General features: G+C 44.3%; 1 protein-coding gene and 1 long non-coding RNA gene across 8 annotated transcripts in view; one reads left to right on the forward strand and one right to left on the reverse strand.

Annotated features, from left to right (window-relative positions):
• Positions 1-2303: 2303 nt before the first annotated feature.
• The window catches only part of ARMC8 (armadillo repeat containing 8), a 109134-nt gene continuing 88437 nt past the window's right edge, over positions 2304-23000 (reverse strand). For 3 of the 5 annotated variants that reach the window (XM_005201885.5, XM_024991095.2, XM_005201884.5), the window contains 8 exons: positions 22709-22801; positions 22318-22359; positions 20241-20390; positions 18763-18858; positions 14939-15034; positions 10377-10449; positions 8936-9029; positions 2304-4867 (listed from right to left, as the gene is read on the reverse strand). In XM_005201885.5, the coding sequence (XP_005201942.1) occupies positions 4834-4867; positions 8936-9029; positions 10377-10449; positions 14939-15034; positions 18763-18858; positions 20241-20390; positions 22318-22359; positions 22709-22801 (678 nt within the window). In that variant the 3' untranslated portion in view covers positions 2304-4833. The remainder of the gene's footprint in view (positions 4868-8935; positions 9030-10376; positions 10450-14938; positions 15035-18762; positions 18859-20240; positions 20391-22317; positions 22360-22708; positions 22802-23000) is intronic. The other 2 variants (XM_024991103.2, NM_001046458.2) reach the window with 2 other exon arrangements.
• On the forward strand, positions 15652-20326 carry LOC132345897 (uncharacterized). 3 transcript variants are annotated; one of them, XR_009495468.1, is made up of 3 exons: positions 15652-16694; positions 17889-18026; positions 19387-20326. It is a non-coding gene; the product is annotated as an uncharacterized lncRNA (long non-coding RNA). The 3 variants fall into 3 exon arrangements; XR_009495466.1 differs by lacking the exon at positions 19387-20326 and adding an exon at positions 18571-18769; XR_009495467.1 differs by lacking the exon at positions 19387-20326 and adding an exon at positions 18571-18769 and having other exon boundaries at positions 17889-17969.

Raw genomic sequence — 23000 nt, forward strand, 5'->3', positions numbered from 1 at the left:
TCCATATCATTTCTGTCCTTTATTGTGCCCATCTTTACATGAAATGTTCCCTTTGTATCTCTAATTTTCTTGAAAAGCTCTCTAGTCTTTCCTATTCTATTGTTTTCCTCTATTTCTTTGCATTGATTGCTGAGGAAGGCTTTCTTATCTCTCCTTGCTATTCTTTGGAACTCTGCATTCAGATGGGAATATCTTTCCTTTTCTCCTTTGCCTTTAGCTTCTCTTCTTTTCTCAGCTATATGTAAGGCCTCCTCAGACAACCATTTTGCCTTTTTACATTTCTTTTTCTTGGGGATGGTCTTGATCACTGCCTCCTGTACAATGTCACAAACCTCCATCCATAGTTCTTTAGGCACTCTATCAGATCTAATGCCTTGAATCTATTTATCACTTCCACTGTACAATCGTAAGGGATTTGATTTAGGTCATACCTGAATGGTCTGGTAGTTTTCCCTACTTTCTTCAACTTAAGTCTGCATTTGGCAATAAGGAGTTCATGATCTGAGGCACAGTCAGCTCCCAGTCTTGTTTTTGCTGACTATATAGAGCTTCTCCATCTTTGGCTGCAAAGAATATAATCAATCTGATTTCGATATTGACCATCTGGTGATGTACACGCATAGAGTCTTGGTATTTCCCACGACCTTGGGTCACCTCTGGATGGAAAGTTGCCTGCCCGTTGTACTCAGCACCATCAGCACAGGCCCCGTGAGAACACTCAGTGGAGCCCTCCCTGACAGACTCTTGTCAGGAAAGTTGACTCCACCAAGGCAGGACAACCCCCCCTCCTCCCCAGATACAGAGCCCACCAAGGGGCTGTGTTCTGACCTTTGTGAGTGGTCTCAAGATGGGGTGGCTCTGTCAGTCTGGGCTCACCTCTGAGCTGGCTCCAGAGCCCCACACTTGGTCTTCCACACCATGGGTGTTGTTTGGCTTTGAATGAGTTGCTTGGGGGTACATCCAGTTCACAGCTATCTGGTCTCCCCAGAAGCTGGGATGCCAAGCTTCCATTCCTGGAGAGAGGTTAGGTGAGAAATGGAGTGACCAAGGCCTCTGAAAGCAGGGGAGAGAAGAGCAGGTGGAGGGACTGACCTGTGTGTGTAGGTGTTTGTGATGACCTTTCAGCTTTCCCAGGATGTGGCTGGGATGGCAGGGCTGGGATGGGGAAAGCAGGAGGACATAGGTGACATGGCTGGGGTAGGAGGTGTGGTGACACACCCCTTCCTTCTATTGCAAGGGTGCTTCTTTTCTCAGAGTCCAGAAGGTTCCTGGCAGAAGGAATGAGGGTGGGGTGAAGAGAGAGGAAGAGAAGCTCCTGAAAGTGATGGAAATGTCTGCTCACCAACAGAGGAGGGAACTCCTTGGTAGACACCCTGGGCCTGTGGGATGGGCACCGTTTTAGGCCTTACGGCTTCTCCCAGGTGTGAGCACCCGAGAGGGTGGAGGGCAGGCCTAGTCCCACTAAGTCAAGGAGGTGGCCTGACTGTCTCAGGCCCTCCACTCAGCCAGGGGGTTGACCGTCCAGCAGAGCCAAGGCCAAGGCTGGGAGCTGAAGGGACAGAGGGAGGAAGGCACTTGGGGGGCCATAGCATGGCTCCCTCAGCTTGCCCTGAAGCCAGGTCAGGACCAAAACCCTCCTCAGGCTGGGAATGGACACATGCCTCCTGCCCAGCACCCAGGGAGGTCAGTGCCAGGGGCAGGTCCAGGGCAGCACTAGCCCCACCACAGGTGGCAAGGTCCTGGGACTTCTCTGTCAGCTCTCCAGCAGGATCAGTGGTCAGTCCCTGCTTTTCCAAGCCTCGCCTCCAAGCTCCTCCTGTGGCAGGGGAATCGCCTCCCCCACCAACCACCTCACCATCTTCCCCTCACGCTCTAGGGCAGGCATCCTTGGCTTTCCCTCAGATTCTAGTGAGGCCAAGAGACAGGTGGCGTGTCCCTACGTTTCAGACATGGGGGAGGAGGGGAAGAAGGTGGCGCGCTGGAAATACAGGTCATCTGCTAAGCTCCGGGCTTGAGTCCAGCGGGTGCTGGCGGGGGAGTGGCACACAGAAAGAGAAGAGGAGAGGACGGAGGGGGAGCCCTGGGAGTGTGCACCTGTCAGTGGGAAAGGGGGCTGCAGACAGCTGCAGAGGCTCCTGGAAGCCACAGTTATCCTAGGGTACTAGCTCTGTCTCTGAAATGCAGTCACTTCCCAGCCTCTAAATCATCAAGAATCCCGGGTTTTGAAAGTCAGTCCACATCATCTTCTAATGTTTCCTACTGTTCTAGATATTTGGAAAACAGACTCCTTTTTAGAAGTTGCATGCTTTTTTCTTGGCTTTTATTAGCATGTGTTAAAAATCATTATCCAAACACTACCAGAAGAACATGTATTGTTCTGCATAAAGTGCTTAAGGAAAAAAAATGCAACTTATTAAATCGGACATTCTTTTCTAGTTCATAAATTTTGGGTTACAATCAGGGCACAAAAGGAGAAACAGAATGCAGTATTAGAGAGAGCGAGAAGCTTAGTTAAGAACTTGGGTGGAGACACAAGCCCACGTTCCATTCCCCCCACTTCCTTGCAGACAGAACACTGCATCTGCATAAAGCAGCAAACAGCTTTGTTTTAATAAATACATTTTCCTTCATTCAAATCAGAAAAGTTAATTATCATAAAGCACTTTTCCTCTGACCATCTGTTTATAGCCACAGGCAAGATTTATCCACAGAGTTTAAGTGTCAAAGTGTCATTTCATTGGGCTTTCAGCTTTCTAATGCTATCTGGGTTCAAGATTGTCTCAGCAATTCGTTACTGGTTTATTTATATTTACCTGGTACTTAAAAATACCAACTCTATAGTGTTTTGTGTTACAAATGCCAACCAAGGATATTTTCTCAGTACTAGAAATGTCAGTGAGTGGGCCTAAATAAGGCTTTTACCCCCAGAACACTCCATTTTCTTTAAACTGGCTTCTGCACATTAGCACTCTGATGGTTGCACAAAACCCAAGTCCCTGTTGGGACAGATTTTAAAATCATTAATGTTCTGAAAGAAAAAATACAACTTGGAAATCTCTGTGTTTGAATCTTGGGTGGTCATGTTGAGAACAGAAAAAAAAAAAAGGCATTAAATACATTTTAAAAACATTCATTTGCAATCAAACATATTTAAATCTTCCAAGGAAGGAGCAGGTTGGTGATGGAGTGGCTGCACCACCGGCAGCTCCGTCAGGAATGGCAGGCAGGTTTGGGAGCCCATCGGGTGCACAAACTCAGGGCAAGCTTCTGAGCATAGACCCTGCTTCCTGGCCACGATGCCTCTGAACTTCTTATAGCCAAGGGAAAAGGAAGGTTGGTTGTACCTTCAAACAGTCAGGAGTAATCATGTTGAGTTCACCTTGAAGCTGACCCAGAAGTTGGAGCAGGTACCAAGCTAAGGGCTGCCAAAGGGCAAAGCAGTCCTGACTGGAAAAAGCTGTCATCTTCGGTCCTCCCAAGGGGACCCCCTTCCCTTCTCTCAAACTTCAGTGCTTTGGGCTTCATGCAGGAAAAGATCTTAGCCACATCATTTACTAAAATTTCCATCTCACTTTACGAAAGCACACTGAAGAGCAGTCCTGAGTGACAAGTATATAGAATTTGCTGAGTACAGCCAAGAGAAAAACAGCTTTCTAAACTATTCTGTTCTCTGCTTCTTCCTACAGATGCATCTGTAGGACATTCTTTAGTTTCACAGTGATATATGCTGTTTCAGGAAGCACAAGGTGATTGGACTTCGTTTCCAGGAAGTGGTGACCTACTTTCGCTGGAGCACAAGTTTCCATGACTGGATCTAAATCCTGCCATCTATTGCTACACCAGTGACAGGGTTTAGGGCAGCTGGGAGGCTCCTGGTGCCCAGTTCCTGCCGAGCGGAGTCCACCAGTCGTGGCTGGGTTTCCACTATCAGTAGTTACATTTCCCTTTGATGTCTGTATTTGTCGCCTCACTCCACTCCAACCTGTCCATCTGACTTGGAAGCCTGAGAGCTTATTGAATTAGTCTGAAAAGAGGCTCTGTACCTGCTGATATTGACGGCAGTAAGATGCTAGCTTACTATTTTGCACAGCACCATATATCATGCCTGTTACTCAGGCCAACTATAGCCAACCTTTTCTTTTTTTTTTCTTTTTTTTGTTTTTTGTTTTTTTTTATAAAGAAAATCTATGTAAGTTGAGGTTCAGAAATGCATATATTTTTTTACTTACAAATATTCATCTGACCAAAGTTCAACATAACCTTTATGGAACACTTAACAATTGTTTTGTTTTTAAAATAACATTTCATTCAAACTGTATATAATTCAGTAAATTTTTTTTTTTTTTAATACAGCAAGCAATGCTTAAACCCTGGAAAATCTGTAGAAAAGAGATTTTCACACAAAATAAGAAAAGAAAACTCTGAGGTATCCCTCACACACACATATTCATTCATTCTGACCTTCATCCACACACATACACAAACACACACACATCCGTGTGTGTGCAGACATACATCCATTCTCACTCACAAAGTGGCTGCAGCATATGCAAAAAACTGTAGGTCCAAAGGAAAATAATTGATTGTTCTAATAAAGAGTCCAGGTAGCTCAGAAAGAAACAAAACAAAACACAATAGTCCTCTGAGGAAATTACTACCTCAAAAAAATGTTCTCAAGATGAATTTGAGATCTAAGCCTACCAAATTGCTTTTGCAAAACAGCTCCCTGCAGTCCAAGGTGACTTGTGCAAATAGAAGGAATCAAATGAGGCTAGTTCCTGTACTTCCTTTATCAAGGATGTGGGATGCCCGCAGGTGCCCAGGGTGTTCTCATCATGCCAGGTACTGCTGCAGCGCCGTCTTTGCCCTGGAATCACAGAGTTCCTGTTAGCCATCATCTCAGAAGTGTAATCAAGGCTCAAAGATGGCAGCTGGGAAAGTAAAAAAATAGGTTCCCCCAAGGGAACTGGGGTGAGCCCAGCGGAGTGCCTACTATATAAGGGACAAAGATCTGTGGTCAGCACACACTGCAAACTCATGCTGGCTACATCCCCTTCCTGTAGTCCTGCTCTTGTCCTTACAGCTGCTGCAACTCACGGACATTCTATAGTTCTCCTCTGTCAAACCTGACCTAGGCAGGGGTGAGTAGGTGCTGATTAGAAAGTGCATGGGAGGGGCCAAGAGCTCATGGGATGAGTCTGTTGCATGGCTCAAAACTGTGGGAGGTAGGTTATGATTTTATCCTGTCCTTCACATCATGCCTGATGACACTGACTGATGTGGGTTGTTATGGTGACTGGGGAAGGTAGCTAGTTGAAGAGGAAACTGTGTGTGCAATGTAGGCCATGCCTTAACCTGTCCCAAAGAAGTGCCTTCCTTTGACCTGGGACTGAGAAGGCCTCCTTTACTCTCCCATCATGCGCTTGGTGAAAGCTGCAACTGTGGAAGTCAAGTTTTAGCAATGGTCTCTTTCCCCTTCTAAGTTATGAGAAGAAAAGGCTAAAATTTTCTGTTACTATTAGCTATATACCAAAGCAGACAGGGCATGCAAAAAGCTGGACTCAAGCACAGTTTCTTTGGTGGTGTAATGGATACAATCTATAGTCTTAAAAGGAATCAGCTCAGGGATACTCCTGCAATTATTTAAGACTCTATAAAGATGATCGTTGCAAGCAGTCCAATCCATTAGAACAGAAAGCTCCATAAAAACCGTTCCAAGTTATGAGCGAGTTGGGTTCTATGAGGTCGTTTTCCTAGGAAACAGTTTCTGAATAATGCCATAGGCTACCTCTCATTGGCCATAACTTCACAAACCCGAGGCCCTCTGAGCCTGGGGTGGAGAGGTCTAGTTGGCAATAACTCCACATCTGTTAAGTGTCTGAAAGTCAAAAGGTCACACAGCCTTGAATACAGAAAGAAACTTAGAGATGTTGCTGTTAGGTCACAGACTGTGCCATGGTGGGAATGTCTACCTGAGGGTCTTGATCAAAATTCTGCATTACTCTTTAAAACTGCCAAGTCAGACTCCTTGCGGATCTTTCTAAGGGTTTGGCTATATTGGACCTCAGAGACTGTGCCCCCGTGATCTTTCTGCTACCTATTACTATCTCAGGAGTCTTTCCAATGGATGGCTTTAAGGCAAGGTCACCTTTCCTTAAATGGACTGAGGTAGAGTAGCTTGGACCTTGATTCTTTTCATGGGGTTTAAGAAATGCTGAAAACATATGTGCCATGCAGGTTTTGGGAAACAATACTGCTGCTGCTGCTACTGCTAAGTCACTTCAGTCTTGTCCGATTCTGTGTGACCCCAGAGATGGCAGCCCACCAGACTCCCCCGTCCCTGGGATTCTCCAGGCAAGAATACTGGAGTGGGTTGCCATTTCCTTCTCCAAGTAATGTTAGGCCAGAACTTAAACCTACCTCACTTCATGCTGGTGAGGTCTCTTTTCAGGTCGTTCCAGAGAGGGTTTTAAGCAGAACTATTTTAATTTCTGAACAAACACAAGAAAAAACCCTGGGAACAGCCTGGCTCTTGGCCAGAAGAGATGGGCTGACAGAGTCTGTTACTGCTGCTGTGGAGGCGGAGGTTCCTGCTCTCAAGGTGGAGCTCAAATCCCGCCTTCAGCATGCGCCGCCCTGACTTCAATGTGCCTTCGATGGCACACTCATCTGAGCAGCAGCTTGGGGATCTGTTTTCTTTAACCCACTGGATAGCAAGCTTCAGGAAGGCAGGAGCCCAGCTCTGTGTGCTCTATCTGGCCCAGCCATTTACTCGAGGAGCTGTTAAACAAGTTCCTTCCCTGGAGCAGATAAGCAATCTGACAGCCATGACACAGTGTGGTGTGTCCTCTGGGTGCTATGGGAGCACAGAGGGGTCCATAGCAAAGTCTGGGGGCCAGGGTGGAGAATGGATCTGGCAAGACTTCCACAGAGGTGATAACCTGATTTGAAGGACGGATGGTCACTGTCCAAGCGTTCTCTGCCTTTGCTTTTAGGACACCTATTGCCCAGGTCTCTGCGTCTCCCAGTGGTTGTTCTTTCTGACCTTTTGCTGGACATTTTTCATTCTCTTCTAAATGCTGGGGTGGAGGTGGGGTATCCCAGTCCATAGTCCTTAGCCCTTCTGTCTTCTCTCCTCTTGTTTATTCTCCCTAGGTGACTCCAGGCAGCTCCATGGTTGATATACTATCCCAATTCATATCTTCAGCCCCTCTCCTCTGAGTCCCTTGGACGGCTAATAGCATCCAAAAGCTGGCACACCAAATGACAACTCTTGATTCTCCAAGACTTGATTATCCTTCTCTTCTCTTTTTCTTGGCATCTTGGCAAATGACCATCTTGGTAGACCTCTCTTCAGTTGCTCAGGCTAAAACTCTAGGCATTTTCCTTTCCTCTCTTTAATATCCTACATCGAATCCATGAGCAAATCTGTTGGCTCTGCCTTTATATTAAATCTTGAATCCAACCACTTCTCAATACTCCCACCACTACCTCCCTCCCTTCTCACCTAACACAACTGCAACAGCCTTGACTGGTCTCCCCGCTTCCATTCCTGCCCTACTGCGAACCATTCTCCACGGAGCCACCAGAACCAGCTTCTAAAAATTCACATCAGATACTATCTCTTCCATTCAAAACCCTCCAATGACCTCCTATTAAACTGCATAAAAGCCAAAGTTCATGCTACAGGCTACAAGGCTCTTACTGCCTCCCTGCGTCTACTTCTTCTCACTCTCCCGCCCATTTATTTTTCCGCATTCCACTGGTCTTCTTGCTGTTTCTTGAATGCTCGAGCTCACTCCTGCCTCAGGACCTTGAACCTCCTGTCCCCTCTGTCTGGAATACTATTCTTCTAAACATCTGCTAGGCAGACCCTCTCATTTCACCGAGGTCTTAGATCAAATAATGTCACATCTTCAGAGAAGCTTTTACTGACTAATCTATATGACAAGAAACTTTCTTACTTTCCATCCCTTCATCTTGGTTATACCTTCAGTACCTCTCACTATCTGTGATCACATTACATATTCACTTGCTTATCGTCTGTCTTCTGTACTAGAACGTTAGTTCCACGAGGGCAAGGACTTCATCAATTTTATTCACCCTTATATCTTTGATGCCTGAAGCAATGCTTGGAAGAGGTCAGTATTAAAAAAAAAAAAGTACTTGTTGAATGAATGGGAAGTCAGAGGAGAGAGGCCTGGGATGGCAAATCTGGTGGAACAGAATGTGTAAACACACGAAGGTGTGATCCTATAAGAGGGCAGGTGTGGCTGCAGCACAGAGGAGGCATGGGGGCAGGGGGGCATGAGGAAGGCAGGGCCAGACCACGGAGCACTCTGAGACCTGCCCAAGAGTCTGCAGGATGAAAGTGAGCTGGAACGTGGAGGCTGTATTATAAGTGTTCACAGCCAGAAAAAACATTCTTGGCTATCCAGAGGTTAGAGGGGTCTCAGACTGTACTCTCGCCTCCTCTAGTAAATGGTGAGCTCACTAAGGACAGGGACTCCCTCCTGGTCACAGCTGCAGCCCCAGCAGCCAGGCTGGGCTGGCACAAGGCAGGCACTTAGTGAGGTTCTGAGCTAATGAATGCTTTTATAATTGGCCCTCATTTCTGCTCTCCAAAAGGCCACATGCTTTTCTATTCTAAAGATCAAGAGACTGAAAGGGAATGGCCTCAGGATCCTTTCTAGATTCCCATGATGGTGGTCCAGGCTCACATTCATTCACAGTGAGATGAAAATCTGTAATAATCTGCCAATTATTGGTTTATCTCTGACTCAGATGTCACACAGTTGGCTCACAGATTACTAAAAAGGGAAGCCAAGAATCTAAAAGACTTTTGAGTTTGACCCTGTGGCTTACTAAGCAATTTAAACTCTTTTAACAAAGAATTCAACACCCCAAAGCAAGGACCTTTAACTTTGATACTCACTTGTCACAAAGATTTGAATCTGGTGACTGACTCAGTTTGTGTAGAATATCTACGATGCCCATGTCTCGTAATTTATCCTGGCGTTCTTGTGAGCCTGAGAGATGAAAGCTAGCAGGTTACTGGGAATATTACCCAGGCCATTGCTCTCTTTAATGTACAGCCAACAGTCTGGAGCCTTACCAGTGTTCTTGCCCCCTCCATCCCCCCCAAACCAGCTCCCCCAGTGTAACCCAATCTCCTTGTGCTGGGATTCTCTAACAGTGTTCTAACTGGTCTCTTGGCCTCTTGGACCCTGCTCCCTGGGTTCTGCTGCTGGATCAGTTTCTCCACAGACCACAGGGTCAAGGCCAGAGTCTTCAGCTGGGCACAAGGTCCTGCCATCAGGCCTCATTTTCATCATTTTTTTTCTGGACAGACTTAGCCAGGTTCTTCCTACTCCAAACCAGTCTCGTTTCCCACCCCCTCTATTCCCACCCACTCTCCTCTGATTTCCCAGCACTTCCTGCTGCCTCTCAGACCATGGCACCTCCAACTCCACATTGCTTTGTCCCATCTTCCAACTAGATTAGGACCTCCTTGAGGGCAGCTTGTTTCCCTGGCACCTAGGCCGGCAAGTGGTCTCTTGGCCCATGCATTGAACCCAGCTCCTCCTCTTTCTGCTTTGTTCTGGACCCACTGCAAAGTGTAATTCCTCCAGATTCTCTCCTCACTGAGGCGCCCACAGTGACTCACTCATGCACTGACCTCCTTGAGACTCAGTGAACCAGAATCTCCAGGGGTGGTGCGCAGAAATCTGCATTTTACAAAGTCCCTCAGGTGGTGCTCATGCAGCCAATCCAACACTGAGGCCCACTGCACTCCTCACTACCTTGGCTGTTTACTGGAATCACATGGGGAATTTAAAAAACCACTTATGCCTGGAGCCCACCCCAGGGATTCTGACTTAACTGGCTGATGCGAATGCACAGTCAAGGTGGAGCGCTATAGAGGCCTGCTCACACTCACCGCCTCACCAGGCACGGTGCAGTTCTCCCTTCTCACCAGCCACCCTCTTCTCCCCCGAGCTTACCTGCCTGTGGTCCTTCCGTGTGCTCCCCCTGCACACAGTGAAAGGTCAGCCCTCCCGCCCACCCTCACCTCTCATCTTCTTCAAGTGCATCTCACCATCCTCCTCCTCAGCTCTCAAGGGCAAGGGCTGTCACTTCTCTAGGGTCTCCTCCAATCCCCACGCTCAGTACTCCGGAACAGTGCTGACTCCAAGGTGGGGACTCCATGTTAGCTAGGCCAGCAGATTCTCATTCATACCTAGGAGACTTTGTTGGGTGCTTGGGGCCCAATGAGTGGTGCCTCTACCCAGGATTTTGAGGCAGTTGATGCCATTCCTGTTTGACACCTTCTTCTCCATAATTTTTTTTTAGAACAAATCTCACCAATCTCTTACCTTCCTCTTCATTCCATACGAGGTTTGATATACAAAACATTGCGGCAAGCTGCAATTTGACATGTGAATGACCCTATTTGATGCAGAAACAGAAAAAAAAAAAGGAGGTACTCTCATTTGAGGTAATTTTTTGTAACATACCACAGACAATTCCAATAGCCTAAAAGTCTGAAGCAGGGGCCTCAAATCCAAATGTCTCAAGGGGTACAAAGTTAGTGCTAATGGGTGAACAGGTTGGGCTAAAGACAACAGAGAGTGGTGGGAAATCTGGTACACTGGGGAGTGAAGGCTGCCAGGACTCCATACTCAAATTTTAGAGACCCTCGGGCTGGCCAAGCAAAACACCTCAAGGGCCACAGGTGCAGTCTGCAAAACTCAACCCATACACACAGGAACACTGGCTTAGGACAAGTCTATGCTTTTGACTATTCTCTGTCTACATAAGGAAGTGTTCAGGGCCAATAAACTGGATGGATGTGCACTTAATATTTATCCCTTTGGCTACTGATTATCTGATTCAAATTGCTTGCTTCTTTAGGAACAGCATAAAAAATTTGACTGAGTCTCTACTATTATTAAGGAGTCTCCTTATTCTTCTAAACGCAGTCTCATTTATTTCTCTTAATAATGTACTGAAAGTACAACCATTTTTGCTTGTTATTATTTATCCAGATAGAGTGCTTTTTCTTAAATGAAAGAGGACCCTAAACATCTTTACAGATGATGTTTTTGGCTGCACCATGTGGTATGTGGGATGTTAGTTCCCTGACCGGAGGTCAGATCTGCAACCTGCATTGAACACATGGAGTCCTAACCACTGGTAACCACTGGACCGCCAGGGAAATTCATACAGGTGATTTTTCAATTGGTCAATTAAAAAAATAAAGTTCTCAGTACACTTAAATAACTCATGCATATCTGGGAAATACCATGACATAATATATGCTCAACAGTTTCTTGAAGGCTGGGACAGACTCTTCTTGCCACGTAAAACTGTATCTGAACTAAGCAGAGATAAAGGATATGGTTTCCTTCATTAGAATTCTACGGCTGGTGATTCTTTTTCCCTCCTACCTGCCAAGGCTTTTACAGAGCTGTCCAGTTTGGGCTCCACTAAGACAAAACAGAATAAAATGCACCATCTACTCCCAGCATCAGGCCATGAATGAGTATTTGTTGAATAAACAAACTTATTTATATTGCAACACTAAGTATTTACATCCAGCATTCACTCAATGAATTTTTTTTTGAGAAAACAAATTGCTTGATAGAGAAAACTGAAGGGTGAAGTTTTCACTAATTTTAAGTGAAACGTACAGAAAAGATCTCTTTAAAGGAGGCAATACTTATGCAGAGGAAGAATAAAAAATAGGAAGGTGCCAGGTATACAAAGATCAAGAGGCACCAAGAAGAAGGAAAAGTTCCTGAAAGGGTTTGCGGTAAGAAGAAATTGTAAAGCTGTGCATATTGAGAAGGAAAAGCAGAGTAAAATGTGGAGAAGCAGGCATGGCTAACTGTGGGCCCCTGTAGGCCAGAGTAAGGATGGATTTCACTGAGTTGACAGGAAGCCCTGAAGGATTTAAGCAGTGGAGGGACAACATCTGATTTACATTTTTAGAAGATCATCCAGGCTGAAGGGATTGGAATGACAGTGCAGAGGTGTCTAGGAGGCTATCATGGTCCACAGGGCACGAGTAGCTGTGGCCTGAAGGGTGAGGGTTGTGGTGACAGAAAAAAGTCAACAGCATACAGATCGGTCTTGGGGAAGGCTAACAGGACCTATGACAAACCGGATTAATGAGGTGAAGGAGCTGGAGAAATCAAAATTGACTCCTAGAGGTGAGCAACAGGGTAGATGGCAGTGCCACTGTACCGAGATAGAAACGGTCAGGAGAGGGAAATTCAGGTTTAGGGGAGATACTTAAGAACTGATTTTTAAGCATCAATGTCAAGAGGCTTCAGACAGCCACATGGAGATGCGGAGGAGGCAGGAGGATATGTGAGTCCTGAGCTCTGACGAGAGGTCTAGGCTGGAGGTATACCCTCCATGTGGCCCTTGGATCTTGCTCCCCTCATGAAGAAAGAACCGGCATTTGTAAAACTGTAGACACCATCGGAGTAGCTTCTTGTCAAGGCTTTTGAAGGCCATGTTGTGTTTTGCATTGCTTGGTATCAATGTAAATACTATAATGACTGTAATACTATAATGACAGTGTAAAAACTATAATGACTAATCTATCAGAACTGACTACTGAACTGGAGCCCAGAAACCAAACAAAGAACAGAGATGACAGTCAAAGCCATGGGAGTGGATAAGGTTCCCTAAACCAATGGTTCTCAACTCTGGTCAAACATAAGAACCACCTGGGAGTTGGTTAAAAAAAACACTGATGCCCAGGCTACACCCCAGAACTATTAAATCAGAATCTCGTGAGAAAAGGGGCCAAACAACAGTCTTTGCAAGCTCCCTCCGCTATGCAACAGAGGCACTGAACCATCAATCTCAGGACCATACAAGGAAGAAAAGAGAAGAGGGTCCAGGGCTAAGAAGGGAGGCATAATGTCATGGAAGCCAGGGGAAAAAAATGTTTCCAGGAGGAGGAAACAGCCAGCTGAGTTGAAATCTGCTGTGAATGAGGTAAGATGAGGAAAGAAAACCAGCCCTTGGACTTGGCATCATGGAATCAATGGTGGCGTTAACCAGAACAATTTGAGTTGAGCAATGGGGGCAGAGGCCAGATGAAGTGGGCTTGGGAGTGAATTTAGAGGTGAGGAAGGAGGGAGCACATTCAGAAGATGCTCTGGAGAAGTCTGGCTCTGAACAGCAGCAGAGAGACAGGTGTCCTCGATGGGCGTGGGAAGTCCAGAGAAACCTTTAAAAGATTATGGCGATCCTACATGGATCTGGTATTGGAAAGGTAGTGGAGTTCCTGGTTGAAGTTGTACTTTTCTATTCATCAAACACCAAGCATATACTTAAAGGCTAGGCACTCTACAGGTGATAGATATACAATTATACACAGAACTGACACAATCATTGCCCTCGTGAAGCTTATGCTCAGTAGGTTCACTAACAAACAACTATAAGGGGTGATAATTGAGCTAAGTGCTCTGAAGAAGGGAATAGGATGCAGTAACAAAGAATAACCTGCGCAGACAAGAGTCCAGAAGGAAGTGTCAGCTGAGCTAAGATCCAACAGGCGAGAAGGAACCCCATGAAGGAATGGAGAGCAGAGTGCTCCAGGCAAAAGGGCGGGCATGTGTGATGGTCCTGAGGCAGGAAAGAACTTGCACGGCCTCTCTGAAGAACAAAAGGAGGCCACACTAGTGAACAAAGGTATGAGGGGAAAGAAAGGAGCTGGGGGCACAGATGAGCCAGGTCATGCAGGACTTCACAGGCAGCAAAAGGTGGGGGGAGGATGGATTTTATTCAAGGTGTAATAGGCAACCACTGAAGACTTTGGCTTCTATTTCCCTCATAAAAAAAAAGGTGAGGTCGCCCCTAGGAGTGATGAGGGAAAGAGAAGGTGAGGTCTAAACAATGAGAAGGTAAGAGCCTGTTCTTGTGGAGGATGGAGGTGCCAGCATGCTGGAGAAGCAGAGGGGACACTAAGCAGTGCTGAGTGCACACGTGGGTGTGCATTTAACAAGAAACCAGTCCGTCTGGTTTTGTGCCTTTCTCTATAGTTGTTAACTCCACCATGCAGACAAAGAGAAGACAGGTTCATCCACAGTTAGGGTTTCCCTAGGAGACACTGCGGAGAAGGCAACAGCACCCCATTCCAGTACTCTTGCCTGGAAAATCCCATGGACAGAGGAGCCTGGTAGGCTGCAGTCCACGGGGTCGCTAAGAGTCGGACACGACTGAGTGACTTCACTTTCACTTTCCACTTTCATGCATTGGAGAAGGAAATGGCAACCCACTCCAGTGTTCTTGCCTGGAGAATCCCAGGGACGGGGGAGCCTGATGGGCTACCGTCTATGGGGTCGCACAGAGTCAGACACGACTGAAGCGACTTAGCAGCAGCAGCAGCAGGAGACACTGACAGAATGAAGAGAGGAAGCATGTCTAACTTCCAGATTTTGGCAAGGGGCAGTTTCTGGTGTTGACAAGATCCCAGTAAGGCTTTGGCAGTACATAGCTGAGGTGTCTACAGGTAGGTAGCAGATTATGATTGAAAACAAACTGGTCAAAGAATAAGAGCCAGAGGTACCAGAGACTAGAGGGTTCATCTGCACAGGATTGAAACTTTGAGAGGGAAGACAGGATTAGGGGCGCTGAGAGAAGGCCAAGGGCCCAAGTTCTTCACTGTGTAAGAAGGCTGCAATCAGGTGACAGGGTGAAAAATGGGGTGATGAGTGGGGACACTGCCCAGTGGTACAAGCCTCAAGGGCTTGGTGGTGTTTCAGTTTTCAGGATGGAAGAGGATTTCTGGGATTGGTTACAGAGGACTGTATCCTTTGTTTAATTTCTGCACAATTTATTTCAAGCTAGCAGCGCTACCTGTCCTCGCCTTCTAATGTGCAGCTAGGGTAGAGTCATGCAAGGGACAAAGGCCTACCATATAATACTTGATTTTCTGCAGGATGTCATCATTGGTCATAATAAGTTCTTTTGCTGTTGTCCCATCTGCTATGTTGGCTAAGATGCACAGTGTCTGGAAAAGAACAAAGGGCGGGAGGAGGTCAGGAAAGTTCTGAAGTCCCCAGACTCAAGCTCTTTCAAGAACCTGGGCAATTTCCCACCTGCAGTACATGTTCCTGATTCTCACATGTTCCCCTCTGAATGCCCTGATTTCTTATCCCCTAACGTCACTGCCCAGAAAAGTAACCACACCTAAAAAAGTCTGCCTTAGGTAGACGAAAACCCAAATGCTTCAGAGGCTTCTTTCTAGGCATAAACCATCACTGCTAGGCAAAGGCAGCCATGGTCATGTTATCACATAAATCAAAGGGAAAATGTAATTTATTATTATTTTCTTGAAATTCTCATTTTTAAAAGGCACTCTTACTACTAACCCACAAGGTTTCTTCAAAGCAGTAGTCTCTTGAGTAGAAGCTTTGTAGGTGCTATAACTCCTCCTACTCCTCCTTCTAGATGCTACTTGTTTCCAAGCCCATGACCTTCTAGATAGAGACCTGACCCTGTCCATTAGCCTCATGAGATGAGGACCTCTTGACTTTTTGGAACCCTACCAGAGGAACAGAAAGGGAAGAAAAATGTGTGCAGGAGCTGGTCCAGGTTGGCCTAATGTGCAGGGTGGAGGGAGCCTGTGCCAGCTGGCACTCTTGAGGACGGTGCCCACCTTGGTACTGGAAGAAGAGCCTACTCTTGTCAGCTGTTACATCCTCACAGCCAAACCAGCAGGTAGCAGGGATTAAGGTAAAGGTGAAGGGCCTGTGGCAGGGATATTGAGCCAGTGCCAGCCCCAGCAATTCCACAAACACTGGCCGAGCACCTGTAATGTGCCTGAACTCCGCCCACTCCACTGGGCAACAGGCTGAGAGAGGAACAGGACAAACTCCCTAACTCCAAAGGCAAACACACAGTTACATTTCACTGTGGTGCAACTGAGGTGAAAGCAGAACTGAGAAAGCACCAAGTCCATCCGTGTGACAACACAAGGGCAGGGAAGGGCCAGGGAAGGTTTCTTGGAGGAAGTGGCACCAAGTCCACGAGCACAGTGAGGAATCTCTCAAAGAAAAGGGACCAGAGGCGGGGATGGGATCTGAATTCAAAAACATTTTCTCCAATTTTAACCTTTTTCTTTGCTAGACTTCAGTTTGTTAAGCTTACAGGTTATAGCTAATTGAAGAGGATGTTTTCTTCCTATGGCCCAAACCCTCAAATATCTTAAAGGGTATATGGTCTTATTTTTCCTGGGTTAACAACACCACAGTGATTAGACTGTTAAGGAGTGAGTACTGAGGTTGTCCCTAGGATACAGGAAACAGAAAATAGACCATTTATGATCCAAGGCATTGGGGGACTATTATTCCAGGGTGCTTAGATCATAATGAGGAGACCCTGATATGCCCCACAAGTGGGAGAGAGATGACCTGAGGAAGATGTCAGATTTCAGTGACCTGAAATCTGGTACATGGTGTGTCTGTCAGAAGTGTTGACAGGCACAACACCCTTGAATTTTTCAGGACTGAGGAGACAGCAAAGAGGAAAAACAGGATTGGACTCTTAACTATGGACAAGAATTTAGACTCACCTAGGGAAGAACTACCTCTCTCTTACCTACTAGGACAAGGGATAGAAGGGAGGATTTCAGGAAACAGCCCTCAGAACAGACTAGGCCAGCAAGATAGGTAAGTGATTCCCCTTCTTGCAGGTAAGAATACACCCATGCATCCTCAGACTTGTCCAGCATGGCAGAGTGAGCTACAGTTCTGCTCTCAAGCCCACACACTCCTACTGTGAGTATTCTGATGGAGACAAGAAACCAAATCTTAAAGAGACTAAGTTAGTTCTTGGGCCAAGCCTATTTAACACATGAGCTAGGGAGCAGAGATAAAAGCAACACATACACACATCCAAGCTTTCATGTGAACAACTGGAAATCAATGATACAGAGTAGTAATCGGCAAATTATGGCCTGTAGGCTGAATCCAAAGCAACCCAATACCTGTTTTGGTAAATAAAGTTTTACTGGAAGACAGCCACATCTACTTGCTTGCATAATGTTTATACCTGAATTCAGGTTACAACATCGCAGTTAAGAAGTTGCTACAGAGACTGTATAGCCTGCCAACTTAAAATATTTACCTTGCCCTTTGTAGAAACAAGTGTGCTAAACCCCTGAAATGGATAATGCAGTTTTAGTATGATGCTCAATAGGAGAGGTTAGAATGGAACACTTCTTGTGTTCCTGTTTTAAGGTCAGATATGTTCACTATCTTGATCACAGTGATTGTTTCATGGCATATACATATGTCAACTTATCACACTGTATGCTTTAAATATATGTACCTTATTATATATTCATATACCTCAATAAAATATAAAAAGAGAATGTATCTTTGATTCTTTTGAGAAGAATTAAACATCTAGCTAAAAAGCAGACAGTTTAAGCCTCCCCATAGTCACCCACACTTCCCATTACCCAAACCTGTGTGAGTAGGTATCATTGGATTCTACCAAAACACCTTATTGTTGTTGGTCTTTTCTTTTGCCCCCATCCGAATCTTGCCTCACCTTTCTACCTTGCTTCACTTTTCAAGTTAGTGGAATTCCATCTAGGTGAGCTTCTTCACAGACAAATTTCTATGCTCTCCATGTAGAATAGCTTATTTTGACCACTGTGTCTTTATTGTGTTCTAGAAATGAATCTCATTTACCCTAACTTCAGTGATGCCTACAAAATCATAGTTTTTCTGTGTTCAAATTTTGTTCATCACAAAACATAGTTGTTCGTTACTGAATTTCAATAAGAATCACCTAAAATGTCTGTCTAAAATCACTTTGTCAAATCTATCACCTTCTTTGCTCACAAATTCCAACAGAGCTCCCCAGTCCTACTACTCTTGCCTCCTGGACTGCTCTTCTGAAGCCTGATGAATTGCTTTAACTCAGGAACACAGAGGGTAAGGAAGTGGGCCCAACTCTCCACAGATGATCTTGGGCAAGTTTCTTCCATACATGTAAGTGTACAGCTCAATGAACTGTGAAATGAACACACCCACAGAGCCAACATTTAAGTCGGCAAGTTGAACATTACCATTATCTCAGATCTTGAGTTAAAAATATGTGTGCAGGTGACTTTTTCTTTTACGACAAAATGTCGTATATACTATGTTAAAATTCTTGTAATAAACCCCAGGAACTAGAGAAAAGTAATTCCCAAACTGTTCCCTAATGAACATACAGCCTCTGTACTTTTATGTCTATCCTAAACTTGCCCTATTGAAACACAACAGAAAGAAGGGGTATGAGATAGAAATAAGGAAGAAGGATGTATGAGAGTAAAGAAATAAAAGATGTCTTCAGCATAAGGGGGTTTTCATTAGGAAGTTGCAGGAATTTGGTTCAGAGCATAGTGATACAGAGGGCTAGAAATGTGAATCCTGGGAAAAGGATTCACTCTAAGATGGTCAGAGGCGTCCATCCCCATAGTGACAGACACTGTATATAGTGCATGACACAGGGTAAAACTATAGACTCTGCTCGTGTCTTCTTCCATTCCAGGAGGAAGAATTCTTGCAAAGAGTTTCAGGGATGGTGGAGGGTCTTTTCCTTCAGACCCTTCCTGTGTCTACAGCACTTCTGAACTCAGCACCGTCTTTTGCAACAGAGTGACTCAGGAGGTTCCTAACTACTATTCCTCTTGGTACTCACACTCAAAAGATATTCCTCAAAAAAACAAGGGGGAACACATACCTGCTCTTTGACTTCAATGTTATGCTCCCCTTCCAAAATAAGAGTGACGGCTTGCATAATTTGCTTTCCGTGAGTGCTCATTATTTTATCTATGTGCTGCAAAACAATGGGAAATCCACAATTATCATCTGGAGAACAAAGAAAAAGACAATAGGAAAGAACAGAAGGCTTCCAAAAGTTAAACATTACAGGGCAGTACACAATTGCTTCATAGAGAACACCATGAGTATAGGACCAGAGGCCACAGAACCCTGTTTACAAGTATGTTGTTGCTGTTCAGTCGTTGTGTCCAACTCTTTGCAACCTCATGGACTGCAGCAGTCCAGGCTTCTCTGTCCTCCATTATCTCCCAGAGTTTGCTCAAATTCAAGTCAATTTATTGCATGCTGACGATATATTGTTTTGTTTTTTTTTTTAATAAAAAAAAAATTGAAGGTTTGTGGTAACCGTGTGGAGCAAGTCTATTGGTGCCATTTTTCCAACAGCATTATTTTTTAATTAGGGCATGTTAACAATACATTTTCTTCTTAAGACATAATGCTTAACAGACTATAGCACAGTGTAAATATAACTTTTACATGCACTGGGAAATCAAAAAAATTCTTGTGACTTGTTTTATTGCAGTGGTCTGGAAACCAAAACCAGCAGTATCTCCAAGGTGTGCCTGTATTATGTTGTGAAGCTATATTTTGCCTTCAATTTTTTGCTGTTGATGACTTCAAGATGAAGATAGCAGACACTTGGCCTGACAGAATATAGAACTGCAATCACTGAGGATTCTTGAGCCCAAAGATACTAAATAGTAAGGAAGCTAAAAAGTGGATTGGGGAGGAGGAGAAGCCAGGGACCTGGAAAATATGGTGTAGATTTACTAATACGCTTTTGGGGCACAAATGTACAGAAAGGACTCAGAACAAAAGTGATGCACACAGAAGGGAACCACCCATGTTTATCTGCCTGAAGGCCACTGACCCTGCTGTTTGGGGAACATTAGAGAACAGCAAGAAAGACCCCACAACAAGGCTCAGCCTCTCCTGCTCTGACATATGCCCACTGCTCTCCAGGCTGACACCTCTAGAGGTCAGTCCAGTCAATGTGGGCAAGGAGATGGCACTGAGGAGTCTACCAAGGGACAGAAGCTCAGGCCCCAGAGATAAGAGATTTAGGCAGATGAGAAAACCCATTCTGGCTGGCAAACCAAGTCAGAATAAAGCAACAAAGGCAGGCTCCCATCTAGCATGTAGGACCAAGAGGGGGAGACAGGACAGGCATGCAGGAGTGGAGGCCACATGGTGAAGCAGCTCCAGAACATCTAGGAAGGTGCCAGGTCTAAATATCAACTCCTGGCTTCTTTGGCAAGGGGCATGCCTTGGATCATAACTTCTGGGCAGATGTTGATGGGAGCAGAGAGGCAGGGCAGTGCTCTGTAATGTATATGCCAGGCTAGTTAATCTGGAAACTCGGGTGATTTTACTTACAGGGCGAGTAGAGAGTAGGTTTCTAAGAAGTCCCAATGTCTTCATCAGCACATTCAAATCTGAATCTGATAATAACCGGAAGAGCTGTTCAGTACTCAAGCTTCGCAAAATATCTGCTTTTATTTTTTGTTCAGCCTGAAATGCCATATTCTGGAAGGATTAAAGAAGTTTCAAGAATCACGTCTACATTTGCTTTATTAAATTATATTTTAATAGTAATTCTAATAATTTTCAAGTATAAACAGAATCTGCAGAAAATCCTTAAGGATAAGCCACATTATTTTTATAATTCCTGTTAATCACCTATAATTCTGTCTGTCAAGAGAAAAGTTAATTGTCACTCCTATACATACTCCTCAATGAGAAATATGACCACTTTCTGACATGGCATCTTCATGTCTTAAGACTTCTCAAATAAATACAAAACCTACTATTATAATTTTTAAATTTTCATTTATTTAGTTCAATTTATTTAAACTACAAAAACAAAACAGTTCACCCATTTCTCCCACCCCCACCCCCACCTCTGGAACCACCAATCTGTTCTCTGTATCTATGAGCTTGGTTATTATTTTCGAGAATACCCTTCTGGCTATCAAGTTGCTTTCCGTGTACTTTAATAACAAAATGACTGCTAACAACTATACTGTGACAAGTACTTTGAGAAAGACTTAAAGCTACTCCTCTATTATGCATGAAATAAACAGCGGGTTTTGTTAACTTTACTGGCACAAACCACCTACTGCATTCACAGTTCTCTGGTACTGCTGATATGGCTGGCCAAACCATGCAGGAGGTTCTCGGGGGCGGAGGGGAGAGATGTACCCAAGACCAGCAGCCCCAGATGGCCAGGAGCTATTTTGCTCCTTTTTCTCCTTTCTGGACATATTATAGATTACCCTAGCTTAACCTGAAGCTATAACAACATGTCTGAAGGGAAAAAAAAAAGGCAAATTCCAAATAATTCATAAATCAACTTCTGGTTTAAAAATCTCTTGTAAACTAGAGACTTAATATAATATGTGGTTATTGCCCTCCAGGAACTTTTTGAAATGAAGGATCCAAGACATATGAAAGATGAAATTCTGAATATAGGCAACATGTCAGAGCAAAAAGAGTACTGGGTTGGGTGTCAAGAAACCCAGGCCAAAGAGAATTCCAAGGTTTTATACTCTGTGAATCAGAACATAACAGCTGGTAATAAGGAGACTGATGAGAATAAGACAGTTAATATGAATTTGAAGAGTGGGCTAAGTTTAGTTTTCAGCATTAAAACTGTACTTGTCAGAGAGCCCTCAAATGAAGTCCCATTAGCCACTGAAGTGACAACCTGTGAAACAGGGAACAAGTCTACCTGGATATGCATATTCCAAAGCAACCTCTTCTGTGACGGGAGCTGAAACCATGAGCGCAGATGAAGTCCCTGAAACTATAGTGTAAAGGGAAGTGGAAACTGGGAAACGAAATTTGGGGGAGTGTCTCGAGAAAAAGCTTGAAAAGGAGGCTGAGTACAAAGTGAGGGGGAAAAAAATTCCTGGGAAAGAGTTTCAAGAAAGAGAAGTCCAAAAGCTGTTAAGTTAAGAAGAAAAATAACTGAATCTGATACACTCAGTGCTTTCCTGAAAGACGATTATTTCCATCCCAAAATTTGGGTGAAAAGACAGCAGACACAGCACAGTACCAGAGGATGAACATGGGCCGGGGACAGGCCCAGAACCCGTTTCTAGCATATATTAGCTGTGAGGCCTTAGATGATTCATTTACCCTCTAAATTCCATTTTCTCAATTGCAAGGTGAATCAATACCAATATAATGTAAAATAAAAATTACAGATAGAAAATATAAACTCTTAGCTTAGTTTCTGGCATATTGGATTGAATTATTAACTGCTATAATTATGTTTAAAAAACTCATGTAGAATTATGATTTTCAATTTCAATAGATTTTATTTGAAAAAATTTTAAGGAAAAATGGTTTTCTGACTTCATAGTTACACAGTTTTAGAATTCAGATTATTACAAGTTATTCACTAGAAACTGCTAAGAAATTATTGAGCATGTATACCTAACTCTCTTACCTTGGGCAAGCTGTTCAACCACTCTGTGCTTAGTTTTCTCATCTGTAAAATACGTATACTCTAGCTTACTTCACAAAGACGTTTTAAAGGAGACACAAAACCACCCTGCAAAGTATGTAGCTCTACACAGATATCAATGAGTTCATGATGAAGAAAACTTTTTCCCCCAAATTCTACTTTTCTTAATAAATAGGAGAACCAAGGAACACAGTGGCCATGAAACTTGCTTATATTCAAATCTGAAAGGTGAATGAAATCTTTTAGGTCCTAGGTCTTCATAAAACTGAGCCAAAAGAGTTAAGATTTTAAAAAAGAAAATTTCAGACACTCCAAATAAAACATTCTTTAGTTTTAACTTCAGTAACTGCTTTCTCCTCTTTGTGAAACATACCATTAAAGCCCAAATTCCATTCACTCGTAAAGCAGGATTTTCACTTTGGGTTAGTCCACAAAGTAGCTCTACAGCTCCTGATTCTAAAATTGGCTGTGATTGGAAAGGAGAAAAAACAGTTTTAAAGACAGGTTTGTAAATGAAGTGTATATAATATACACAGCCTGGCACTCTGCCTACGATTTCTTTCCTCCTGTTACCAATTCCAAGCAACCTTCACAAGGCAGGGAGTGAGGTGGCTACAAAAATCACCTTGAGAAGGGCAAGTGTAGGGACAATGACTCTGTCACAG

The sequence above is a fragment of the Bos taurus genome, chromosome 1, assembly GCF_002263795.3.
Source record: "Bos taurus isolate L1 Dominette 01449 registration number 42190680 breed Hereford chromosome 1, ARS-UCD2.0, whole genome shotgun sequence".
Lineage (NCBI taxonomy): Eukaryota > Metazoa > Chordata > Mammalia > Artiodactyla > Bovidae > Bos > Bos taurus.